Source organism: Boleophthalmus pectinirostris, unplaced genomic scaffold (assembly GCF_026225935.1).
Source record: "Boleophthalmus pectinirostris isolate CB_2022bp ecotype Guang Dong unplaced genomic scaffold, ASM2622593v1 HiC_scaffold_19, whole genome shotgun sequence".
Classification (NCBI taxonomy): domain Eukaryota; kingdom Metazoa; phylum Chordata; class Actinopteri; order Gobiiformes; family Gobiidae; genus Boleophthalmus; species Boleophthalmus pectinirostris.
Genome location: NW_026571140.1, coordinates 20,072,270 through 20,085,368, shown reverse-complemented (window position 1 = coordinate 20,085,368; position 13,099 = coordinate 20,072,270). Strand labels below are relative to the sequence as shown.

At 37.6% G+C, this 13,099-nt stretch overlaps 1 protein-coding gene across 1 annotated transcript in view; it reads left to right on the top strand.

The window, feature by feature from the left end:
• Positions 1 to 512: 512 nt before the first annotated feature.
• The window catches only part of LOC110175377 (MAM domain-containing glycosylphosphatidylinositol anchor protein 1), a 137,402-nt gene continuing 124,815 nt past the window's right edge, over positions 513 to 13,099 (top strand). Inside the window, exons 1-2 of the mRNA XM_055154973.1 lie at positions 513 to 566; positions 1,402 to 1,491. Of these exons, the coding sequence (XP_055010948.1) occupies positions 1,425 to 1,491 (67 nt within the window). The 5' untranslated portion in view covers positions 513 to 566; positions 1,402 to 1,424. The remainder of the gene's footprint in view (positions 567 to 1,401; positions 1,492 to 13,099) is intronic.

The window sequence follows — 13,099 nt, the reverse complement described above, 5'->3', positions numbered from 1 at the left end:
ATCTCTACTCCTCTCTCTCCGTTCTCAGACAGGGGCGGTCGTTTTCAGTCTGCGCACATATTCCACTTGGCCACAATCACTCGGAGTCCACAGACACAGCGCTGATTGAACGAGCGGAGGAAAAGGGGAGGCTCGTTTTCAGAGCACATGATTGTGTTAACGCTGGGGTTCCACTATAGAGCTCTGATTCCGGTCCGAGGCTGAGAATAAAGAGACAACAAAGAGTTTACATCCACTGAAGGGACCAGGATCGTTCTGTTTTGAGTTTTCAGTGGTTTTATATCTGAGAGAAAAAAAAAAGAAAGAAAATAGTGCTCTTCGCGCGTAAGAGAAAAAGTTCACCATAATGGACATGCGTTGAGCGGCTTCGGAGCATCACAAACTCTTACATTTTCAGCGTACACAGGAGAGTTTGTTCGGGATCTAAAGGGGATTTATAACTTTTGTTTTAATTCCCGCTGTGACGGTGAGGCTCGGAGGAGAGCGGAGAAATCGTGCTAGAAAAACCCAGAGGAGTGCGCACGGCTCGGCGCTGCACTGACCAGAGGACCGGACACGGGAGCAAGGTACGGAATATAAACCTGTCCCCCAATGTCCATTTTTGGCGCCATCCTCGTGCGCATTCTGGACTTTACATTATAGAGGTGCACACCTTTCCTCAAAAAACCCTATGGATTAGGAAAAAGTTTGCACAAACCAAACAAACTTGATGAAAAAGATATTTGTTGGGAAAAAAATAAAAAATAAATAAATTTAACATGATATAGGCGAATTAAAGTTCTTCATTACATCTTTCTTTGCATTACCAAACTAATTGACGATGCACAATTTTGTAACTTTGAAAGTCTGTACAAAGTTCTATGTCAAAGATCATGGGCAGTAGGGAAATGAGTCAAAAGGCAAATGAGACTTTGGAGGACAAAGAAGTAAAACCAGAACCTCTATTATAAAGCTGCTTCACTTTTACCAAGATAATTCTCAGAAGATAACAAGTTCACATCAATTATAAAGATGTATTTCAACGTTATTGATTTTTGTGTATGTGGTGTTGGTCTCGAGTGATCATCTCTTTTGCTCCTTATAATCCTCCACAAATACACGTGTAATCTGTGTGTTTTAGCCTGTTCTTGCTCCTCACTCCCCACTCACTTTTTCCTAATTCACAAAACCAATGCTAACTTTGCCACAGATAGTCCAGTCCTGTCAATCTGAAGCACACATCAGATTTGTGATTGAATTACCTGCCCTTTGGGTTGAATGAGGATATACAGTAGGCTGCGTGCCCAGAATAAATTGCTTTGTAATATTATTGTCAAAGCTTAAAATGTTGTAATCTAGTGACACAGAAAACACCATTCCAAACAGTATACTAAGTTGATTTCTGTTTGTGCCGTCTCTTAGGTTATGATGCAACTGAGCTGAACATGGACATTTTCTGGATTTTGTTATTTTGCTGCATTTGCTCACATGCCTGGGCCCAAGGAGTTTATGGTAAGAATTTCATATTTACTAATGGACCTCTAATAGCACTCCACATCAAAGCGCGGGCTACCTGATGGGGCTTCAGTGTTAATTTGTTCAATTATTAGCCCGTAGCCTTCATTAAAAAGCTTCTTACTGAACATATGAGTTCCACTGCCACATGCTAATAAGACTGGCATTTAAAATAGTATGAGAATAGCTTCCGGGAGGATCGACAGCAAATTAACTTGAAAGGGAGGTATTAATTCTTCGAAAGTCACACAAGGCAGCTGGAAAACATCCAGAAATACAGCGAAGGGGAACCCACCTAGTGTAAATCTAATTCTATTCCACTCTCAGGTTGATATAAATCTTCATGGCAGAATAATGAACGCACAGGGAAAAGGAGACAAAAACAAAGTCATAGTCAGGATTCAGAAGACATTTCACAGACAGTACCATTTTGGTGCATTAAAAAGTTTGAAATGAGAATAATTGCAATACAGAACCAGAGGTAAAATTACTTGAAAACTCAGTTAAAATGTAAGTATTTTATTAATTGTCACGTAAAGGAAAAAATACCAAACAATATGAAACAAGAAACTGGTGTAATCCCGCATTTGTCCAGGAGTGGTCCACGGTAGGAAGACAGTGTTCACATCACTACATTTGAAACCTTTCTGTCCATTAATACGAAATCAGGGTGTTTTTTCCCTAGAATTTTATCTACTACTGTTTCTACAATAATAACATTTGTATTAGAACTATTAGACTATAAACACTACAAATGTTATGACATCACTTTACCAACCAATATTATACTACTATTATTACTTTGTATGCCCACTGCATGTTGCATTTTTCTCTACAATGTTTAAAAATACTCAGTACGTAAGTTTTAGGACCATTTAGTTGTGTCCTCTGAAGACTCCCATACTTACCGCTGTGTTGTGGTCTCCTTTCTATCGGATAAAAGCGTCTGGCCAAATTTGCGCACTGTCCCTCGGGGCTAGGTAAACTCACAAAATGATCTGTCAGCTCTGATCCTGTGATTTTGACGGTTAAAACCATGTGGCAGCCTTAGAAAACAGGCTCTGTTTAGTGGTAGTGGAGTGCTTCTTGTCATAAGCAATGCCAAGGACCCACACTCACATCACACAATCCCATTCGCTCAGTATATCTCTCATGTACTAATCAGCTGGTAACTCCATCTGCCGCCATTGATTATGTATTATATTATGTATCTGTGCTTTTGAGTGGATTCTTACATTGATACTTTCTGGTTCATCTTTCACTTCTATTTCGGGTTTTATTTTGACAAAGAGGTGGCTCTGTACTCTGCGACAGCGCTGGATAAGGTCAGGGGGTACACAGTGTGATATGAATGAGCACACGCATCACTTTTATGCGTCAAACATAGCCACACAATAAAACAGGCTTTACATGTTTTTATAGCATGACATAGCTTATCTGGGATCATCTTTATTTTACGTTAGGGACTGTCCTCACACGTTTGTGATGAAGTCAGGATGACCTGTGCCGGTAAATAAGATATTCTCTGGTTTTATAGTTTTTTATAGAACATACTCTTTCACAACCTGATCACTATTGTCCAAAGACATTCCATTCAACATTTCCAGATGTTCCTATACATTATGTCTCAGTTCATGGAATGTGGGCCCTCTGAACCTAATCACCTCTATGCAAAAAATCTTAAAAAGGGCTATGAGGCTCACAGACCTTGAATGAAGAATTCCAGACACCACACCAACAACAATTATGTTTTCTCACGAGGCAATTTGAAAATGCATTACGGGAATTGTAGTAATTTTTAAACACTTTTTTGATATCAGTTGTCAGTTTTAGAAAGCGTTTGTATATACACGATCCAACAGACATCCATGAGTGAGTGGCTACTAAAAAGAATTTAAAGTATATTTGTACTTGACAATGCTTACAGTCAATTGTGTTCTCAGGATTTGCTTTCTCTATAAGGAAAACTAGCCAGTCCTCTGCCAATAAAATCATGGGGTCTGGAGCAGAGTTCAGACTTAAGAGGAAGAAATCTGCATTGTTATCTACCATTTCTATTGTACTGTTTTTCAGTATAAAATAGAATATATATAAAAAAAAGATTATAAATATGATTCTTAGCAAATTGCTCAGCTCCATTTCACTGTACCAAAGAGATGTAAGTATTTTATTAATATAGCAATTAGTGAATCTAAATGACCCATAGTGAATGAATGTAAGCTTGATTAGTTGTCTTGCTGGTTATTACTATATAATCAGTGTATGAAGCTCATATTCTTTTCTGATTAAAATACAGTAATATGCTAATTATAGTTTAGGATTTATGCATGTTTGCCTCTTGGGCTCTGTCACAAATTCTCATCAGATTTTGCATGGCTGTGGTGTAGTCCTGGAGTTTATTAAGCTAGAAAATCCTCCTGCAGTGTCGTCTTGAGCAAAGTTGGCTTTTAGTCACTGCCGAGGGAGTCCCAGCTCTTTGTGAGTATGTTAGATCCACATTTCCCCTGCGATGCCTGTAAAAGTAGTGCTCAGCTGTGCGTACCTGTGGAGCAACTCTTTTATGTCGGCAAATCAGCGCCAATCAGAGGGGCTATTCGCGAACAACAAAATGCTTTACAATGTTCTGCCATTCTGGTAAACACATATGCACATCATGGGGAAAAGAAACTACTTATTCTGGCTGTGTAAACAAGTGTAAACCCCTTTTTTCATTTTTTTAAACTTGTTTAGCACTTACAGGAGAGGCAGATGCGACTTGGTGTCCATCGGGAGCCAGAGCTTTGCGAGTGTTGCTTGATTGATGTCAGCGCTTTATGTCTGTGAGCTTCATTTACTGTGGCCGCCCCCGGGTCTATTTGAAAACTGTGTGTGTATGTTTGCCCAGGACGCCATGTGCAGGTGTTAGCTCTCTTGTGTGTGTGTGAGGGAGAGTGTTAATGTGAAAATTGCATGTGTGTGTGTGTGAGAGAGGGAGTTGAATGCTGTGAGCGTGCTTGTTTGTTGGCATGTGGGAAGTGTTTGCGTGGCCGCCTCACTTTTCTTCCCACCGCAACAGTTTGCTGGCTCAGCAGGGACTTGTAGATCCGTCACTGTTCCTCTTGCAGCGCCGAGCTATCGATTGTGCCTGTGTGAGTTTTGATAGCTTGTCAAAAAGCTAGCATCTCGTGTCAGTAACAGAGAATGGATGGTCGACAAATTAGCCTCAAAAGCAGATGGAAAGATAACAAGTTTTCTTGATAGATAACCCTTTGATAGCCCTTTGATAACTATTGCTTTTTAATGTTCATTTTAAAGCAAATGAGAGGGTGCACAGAAAGTGGTCAGTGTTTCCACCATGAACATCAGTATCAATGGAGTATATGTCCTCACTGTGTAGCCCTAAGTTCTTTTCAGATACTGTGAAAAGTATTGAGCGAATTATGGTGAGAATAAATGGTGTATAATGAGTCTTGCTGCCTTTCAAAATAAAAAAAAAACACATGACTGATGCATTCTATACATACAAACACCTGTTAATTAATGGTCAAATATGCATGTTTAGGGTCCCTGAGTTGAGTATTTTAATATGCTTTTGAAGATGCACTGTGCAACTGCTCTGGTGGAGGGTCCACTACCTGCTTGTCTCCATGGAGTTGTTCCATGGAATGACATTAAACATATCCATCAGCATTCATTCATTACGAGTGTTTCTATTGCTCAAAAATACAATAATTCCTTACGTGGGGTGACTGAAATATAAAAATGAGTTATATTACAATATCAAGGCTCTATCAGACTGTAAACACATAGTATTTGACCTGAAATGCCATGCTCAGCTTATTTTTAGAATTATCATTATTATTATTATTTTTAGAATGGCATCGCTTTTGACCGTCGATGCCCTTGCTGTTGTAATTCTCTCAATTTATACAGGCTGAACAGTTATTCTTGTAATATGACTGTGATGAAACCGGCAGCCTCAGAGGATATGACTTATCTGCTGAAGGATTTGACAGTTGCAACGTCAATACAAACAAGTTGTACCAGAAAAGTGTCTCTTCAACTTCTTTTTTGGTGCTGTATCACACTCTGCCAAGCAACACAGTTCACAGGGACACCAAATTATTGATCGCACACAAAGTCACACCACACCATTAGCTGCTACTGTAGACGGCATCAGTCTGCAATATGATGCTACATTACTGGCTTGTTAACAGGGAATCTAAAGTACCAGAATCAATGCTTGTACTTAACAGTGTTTTATACCTCTTGAAGATATTCTCTTACCATGTCATCTAAGCCTGTCACGATAACAAATGTTGAAGCGTGATATATTGCTACAGAGATATACTGTAATAAATGATGGTATTGAACTGACAAAATAACAATAATAAAAGATAATCACAATAAACCATTTTATGTAGTAACAGTATCATTAAAAAGAACAAGCTGCAACAAATAAATAGCTGACTGAACCAATAATTAGCCATAGAAGTTATTTATTCAACTCTTAACAGCTCAAATCTTATTGTATTCCAACAAAAATACCCCAGATCTCCCCACTTTTATAAAGAAAATGTACACATGATAAATTTTGAGTCCCAAAATATATTGTTCCAGCTGTTATATATTGAACAATAAGTCAATATAATAATTATTGTGCCAGGCCTAATCGCATTGTATTTATCGGCATACTTTATTTCTGTTTTCTTTTAACGTGATTTGTTAAATTCTAAGATGTTATTTCAAGCTTTGATAACTGCTCCCATAGTATCAATTCATTGGTTAAAGGTGCACTATGTAGCTGTTTTACTTACTTATTTTGCTAATCTGCTTACTTATTTTGCTAACCATGCTTTTCTTCATGGAAATGTTATTTCTTTGTCTCGAATGTTTCACGGTATGTTATTAAACCTTCCTGTCTTCATGGAGACCAAACCAGACCAAGTTACAGTTCAAATCTGTGGAGAGACGACTCTGCTCACTCTCAGAATGCCTGTTTTTCTATGTACTTTCAAGCAATAAAACCACTTGTAATAAGTGTAAGGTACATCTGTTTAATGTCATATTGTGGAGCATTCTAAGCAGAGCAATGACTTGTCCATAGAAACAAGAAGGTGATGGACCCTCATCCAAAAAGTTACATAGTGCACCTTTAATTTTAGAGGAAAAAAGTGAACAAAAAACACATTAAGCATCTTGTCTTGAATAAATAAACATTCATAGTCAATATAGTTTCAATTGGTCAATTTTGTCTTATCTGAGAGAGTTTTGCCATTACCACTGGCTATGCAACAAAGTAGTTCATGAGATTTCAAAAGTGAAGAAGTAATATGCCTTAATTGCACTTAAACTTAACATAACTTTGAAGATGACGCCTTAGGAGGAATGTGAGCCTGGGAATTCAGTGTTATTGTAGAAACGAACGCCCAACAGCCAACACTGAACATCTTATTAATGCTTGAAGCCATCTCGCTGCATTAGCCGGTTGCCAGGTTGAAAGGCACTGACCTAGAAATACGACATTTCCAGGTTTACCGACCCTGGCCACTATACAGTAAGATCCCCAGTGACTTTAACTCTCCCCTCAATTCATGTCAGCACTTTTTTGTTTGTCTCTTTTATGTCTTTCTGCCGCAGAGTTTATTTTGGATGCTGAATATTGCCCTTTTCTAATAAGCATTTATAATTTATGGGTGGCTCTGGGGCAACGAGGAGAGGAAGAGGGAGAGAGGAGAGAGATGGTGATAGGAAGAGACTGGAGCATTAATCTGAGATGTGTTTGATAGTGCTCTGCCTCCCACAGATGGACAGTTACAGCTCTGCCCACACACCACACAACATTGTTTTTTATCCTCAAGTACACCTATGCACAGGTCAAAGCAAAAGTGGAAGGAACTAGATACTTTGACTTGGTTTATAACTTTTACGCATATATAAAAGAAACCTTTATTCAAAAATATTTCTTACTTCTGACTGTGATGTGTAGTAAAAGTGATTGATAGCAGTACTTTTGAACTTACAGGACACTACTTAAGTTTGCAGCATTAGGTTTTAATACTATTTGTTGTTCTTTATAAGTAATCTTCACACACTACTGAAGCATTTTAATGTGTTTGAAGCAGCACCATTTCTACACATAATTGCAGCCCATGGTCTTTGGCTATTTCTTACACAGATTTCATGTCCTCCATTTGAGCTGTTTAAACTCCAATCAATGTCACTATTAATTGAGCAATTGACCTTGATTAAGAATCGAGTATTAGTTTAATAACATATGAAATCTTCACAAAGCTGGGTATTAGATGGGATTTTGGATTGCACATCATTAATGAAACACTGAACAGCCGTTTAAACATAATGAACTAGGCTATGGCTTTTGGAGCTAGGCCTGTCACGATAACACGTTTTGAAATACAATATATTGCTGAAGTAAATATATATAAGAAATGATAATATTCAAACTAATGTATGCCACTGACACAAAAATACAAGCCCAGATGTATACCATAATAAAACATTCTAAATATACAATATTGTTAAAAAATCATGAGCTACAATAAATTAATTGCAGAATGTATCACTTTAATACTTACTTTGCATCTGTAATGAGTCTTTTATGCCTTAAATCTTATCATATAGCTAGAAAACAAAAAAAAAAAAAAACTAAATCACAATACAAAGAAACTGTACACATGTTAAATATTGAGTCCCAAAATATATTGTTCTAGAGATCATATATTTTAATTGATAAGTTGATATAGTAATTATTGTAGCTGGAGCTTCTGATTGTACTTCATGATATCACTGCTTTTAGTGACAGTTCCAAGCCCGGATCAGTGGAATATTAGTATATAGTAGAGTATATAGAGTAAAAAGGTGTATTTGAAAAATACCTACGCTAACAAATCACAATTATAATGTTTAATTTAAACAGAATTTGATCTTAGCCTGTTGAGTGCCCCTTTGTTGGTTTGTAATGGGTTTTAATTATTGTGTATAATATGAGTTAACCTGGCTCATTTTGTTATACTAAGAGCAATATTTTTTATCACGGGGTCACACTGAGAGGCAGAACTGTTTCTAAGAACGATTATTCAGTGCAGTCTGTCCTCTAATGGCTGCTTTGCCTTCCTTTGCGTCTGCACCTCTTGTGGTTCAAATTCTCGTTCTTCTTGTACAAAGGCTGGATGTTACAGGCTGGTAACAATTCTATTAACCTGTGGGTCAGCTGTGGAGGCATAGGCCTGTGTCTGTAGAGATGTGTTGACCAGGGTTTACAGTGGGTCTGCTTCTTAGGGCTAAACGATAACATGTTCACAGGAGTTCAGATTTAATACTCAAAGTTCAGCTATTACACTCACAGGGCAAAATGGGCACTGGCAACAGGTAAAGAGAACCAGATCTATACTCATTTGTGAATGAAATATCTTGTGAATACGACAAGGAACAAAAGAGAGGCTGTGATTGGAGCAGCAACTTAGTGTTGAGTAATCAGAAAGTGTGTGGTCTAATAATGTGGAATAATCACAACATCACAACAGCCGGACAGACCATAAGGTTATCCTCAATTTTTAAACTGCACTAAGCCTGGATTATTATGAAATAGGTTCTCTGTGTCTGTGCGTGCCCTTACAGGTGGATTAGTTAGTCATTAAACCAATATTAAAAAATTAATCAATCAAGTCCAAATTTAATAAATCATTAGCCTAACTTAAGTCAACACTAAGCATTCCAATATGCTACTGCATTACTCATACATTTTAGCATTTTATGACTAACAGTCCAGCCCCTTATGATTTGTTACACTTTTGTTTTTCCATTACTCATTTATATTCATTTTACATTTATGTTGAAGCAGCAATATCCTAGTGTTTTCTTTTTTTCCACTCATCTGCACTTTGCACCAAGCATCCTGGTGATGTGTCACAGCCAAATTCATGCTGCCTTTCACAACCTGAGCCTCTTACTGCATTTGAGTCTTTTACTGGTGAAAAAGTGCTGTTCTGTTCATGTTAATTACATCTTCACATGCAGGAGCCCACACAGCCTCACCGTGCAGTGTTCTTGTACACTCACCTTCTACTGAACTCTGAGGTTATTACCTCACTCTCTCCCACACTCCTCTCTGTGCAGTGGGGAGCTTTAGTCAGTGTTAAACAAATGCCTACATACATAGGAGTGACAGTGGACAACTCCATTACTCACTAGGCCTGTCAAGATATAAATACTTTCAACTGTGATATATATTACTGAAGAAAATATATATATACGATAATATAGAAACTAATTCATGCACAATAACCCTAAAGCATTTAGACCAAAGGTCTAAATGTACAGTATTATTAAAGCCGCAGTATGTAACTTTTTGGCCAAAAAAATAGCTTAAAATAAAAGCATATATATATTTTAAATTTTTTTAGTTGCTTATGTTTGGCCTTTTTATTTTGTTGCACTGAAACAACAATCTCTGTGTGGGCTTGCATCCCCACCATCTCAGCTTATATGAGGAGGGCCTCCTCCTGCTTATTTCCATGGAAATGTTATTCTTTGGCTATAATATTCCACAGTATGGCATAAAATTTCTTGGAGACCATCGAGAATGCAGTTTTAACTTTCTAGTATACGGAATCAAGCAGGTGATGTGCCACTTCAAGTTACATATTGTACCTTTAAAAATGTAAGATGCAGTAAATAAATGGGATACTGAAACATTTCAAAAGTACCCATGATAAATACTGTCCCACAAAAATTATTGATCCATCGATCATTTATTGAACCATAAGTATATATAGTAATTATTGTGACTGCCCTGTAAGTCACCAAAATTATGTGACACTGTAATACATTTTTTAAATAATGATTCAGCATATTTTGCAGTTGAAAGTATCCAAATGCATTAAAGGCCTTAAATTATGCAACTGTATTAAGCTCAAAATAGTAAACTGCCTATATATATATATATATATATATATATATATATATATATATATATATATATATATATACACTTAAATTATAGACATAACGCCCTTTTAATCAGCCCCTTTATGCTCACACATTTTTTTTTACATGTTTTCAGTTGGTTGTTGCCCATATCCCAGCTTATATGAGATGTTTTGCCGCTATCAAATACAATGTACGGGTCCCGTGGGAGGACTAATCTGCCAGGCTGACTTCACTGCTCACTGTAGTGCTGTCAGACATTATCACAGAGCAGGTGGCACACTTTAATTCAGTGGAGATGGTAATATGGCACCATTAGGTAGATGTGTTTTACCTGCATATGATTTGGCTGGTCGCCTCGAGAGAATGTGGGCTTTGTCACTGCATGTGTGGAAGGGAGTTGTGCGTGTGTGTGAGGGCGGAGGGAACATTTGGTGTGTAACTTATTCATGACAGGACAGTTGTGAACAGTGGTGAGAACATGATGGATGTACAGTGTTTGTCTATTACTGTTAATTTAATTGATTGTTTGTAATTCATATTGACTCTTTGGTTTATTGTCATATATAAAGTACAGAAGAAACAATATACATTCTCCATGCAATATTGCAGAGATTTTTGTTATTTTAGTTGTAACACAATAATATTTCAGCAGGATAGAGTTGACTAAATCACAGTCAGTTTGTGATTTATTTGAATTTAAATGAAACTGTCTATTTAAAAAAAAAGTTTACTGGGATATCCTGCTTTATTGTCATGGTGTTAGTGGGATAAAGTAGTTTCAGTGTTATAGTTTATCATGATTGTATGTATGATGTTTCTCTTTGGAAATACATCATACTTCCAAATGTGTTATTGTGGCAGGTCTAAATACAGTATGCATTAAAAGTACAATAGTTATAAGTTATATATATCTTTTTTAGAATTTTAGTCTATGGGCATACTGTCCAAATGTTAAAACTATTTGATCTATTCAGTTTCTTTATTTAAACTTGCCAGAATATATTTCAACTTGTTGATTTCCCTGGAAACTACCACTGAAATAGCAAGTTCTCACACTTACATTGATTTGCAAGTCACTAAATCCTATCTCATTTTAATTTCATTTTTTTATCATTCATTCCTTTCCACTCTACTCACATGCTCTCTTCCCCCTTGTGGCCCAAACCGCAAACAACAAACAAACAGAAATCAGCTGCACGTGTCACTCATGTCCAACAAAACTTTCTGACAGCGAGACGGGATCAGCACTGGTGAATCCATCTCCAACTCCTACGCACGTTTTCCTCAATAATTTAGCGCTTCAAGCCGCTGGGAGATCTCACATTTTCTTCTTGCTTTCTCAATCCCACTGACTTTCCCTATCTCGCTCTCCTGGTGGCCCTAAAAATCCTCTTGCACTTAAAATGTTGGAAATACTACCCAGGTCTGCCCCTTTAAACTTCACAAGAAAAGGCCCTGTAATCTTGCGGATTTGTTGGAAAAGTCCCTATGTTGTCAGAATAGCAATTTATCTGCCACCCATCCACATCCTTCCTCTCTTCCTTACTGTCTCGTCTCTACCTCGCGACTAAACTTGTACCTGTCAGAAGAAATGTTCCCGGCACCTTCTCCTCTTGCCTTCTTCGCTGCTCTCTTGATCCTCTTGCCTTTCCTAGCTGTCCATATGACCGTCATCCAATCAAATGTGCCCAATTCATTCCCGCCTAAACCCGCTCCTCATCCCATCTCTAACATTCGGAAATAACTTCTACTTGTGGTGCGTTCCTCTTAAAATCCCTCTCTCCCTGTCATCTTTCCGGCTATCATTTGTCGATTCAGTGGCAAACATCCACCCACCTCTCCACTTAGTGCATATATAGGACATGGTGCGCGCTGTCACGGGGAGGCAAGGGAAGGCTCATATTGGGGGGAGCCAAGAGACAGGTGGGCTAGCGGAGGAAATGAGGCCAGTGAGGTGCTCAGAGAGGAGAGGTGTGCAAGGAGCTGGTGGGTGGACAGAGACACCAGTCCTTGTTAGGAAGACAGAAATACAATGGGCTGCATTGTCACCTGATTTATGTACAACTGTACATCAATACAGTGGTGATTGTATTGTTTTCATGTTTAAGTTTAGGTGAATAGTTGAAAAAGAAGTATATATGTTATAGTGTTTATTCAGCATGACTAAATGCCTATAGAGAAATATAATCAATATGCTTTAGAACAAGATCTATTGTGATACCATTTGTACATTTTTATTTGTTCATTTCATCATTTTCATAATTTTGGTAAGAAAAGAAAAGCACAATATATTGTAAAAGTCACATATAAATGCAGGACCAGATGGTTAATGGAATAACAATTTTATTTTTCAGCACGGCGGACAGTTCCTCTCTTTTAGTTTGAAACCTGCCCCCAAACAGTTAACATCTATAGTTATCTTATTGTACATATATTCTACTTATGTACTGGTATTGCATTTAATTATGCAGTGTTGTATACATTCTATAAGAAATCGAGAAAGAGACAAACAATTTCAAGGTTATTCTAAGTCAATCACAGTAATGGCTGTAACTCAGGCGCATTACTGCAGCTAATTTCCACTAAACATCCATCTTTAGTGATGAAGGCCTAATGTTGAAACAGAATGTTGTAGCTCTTCAGTGCTGTCAGGGAAACCATCTGTAGCTCAGGAAAT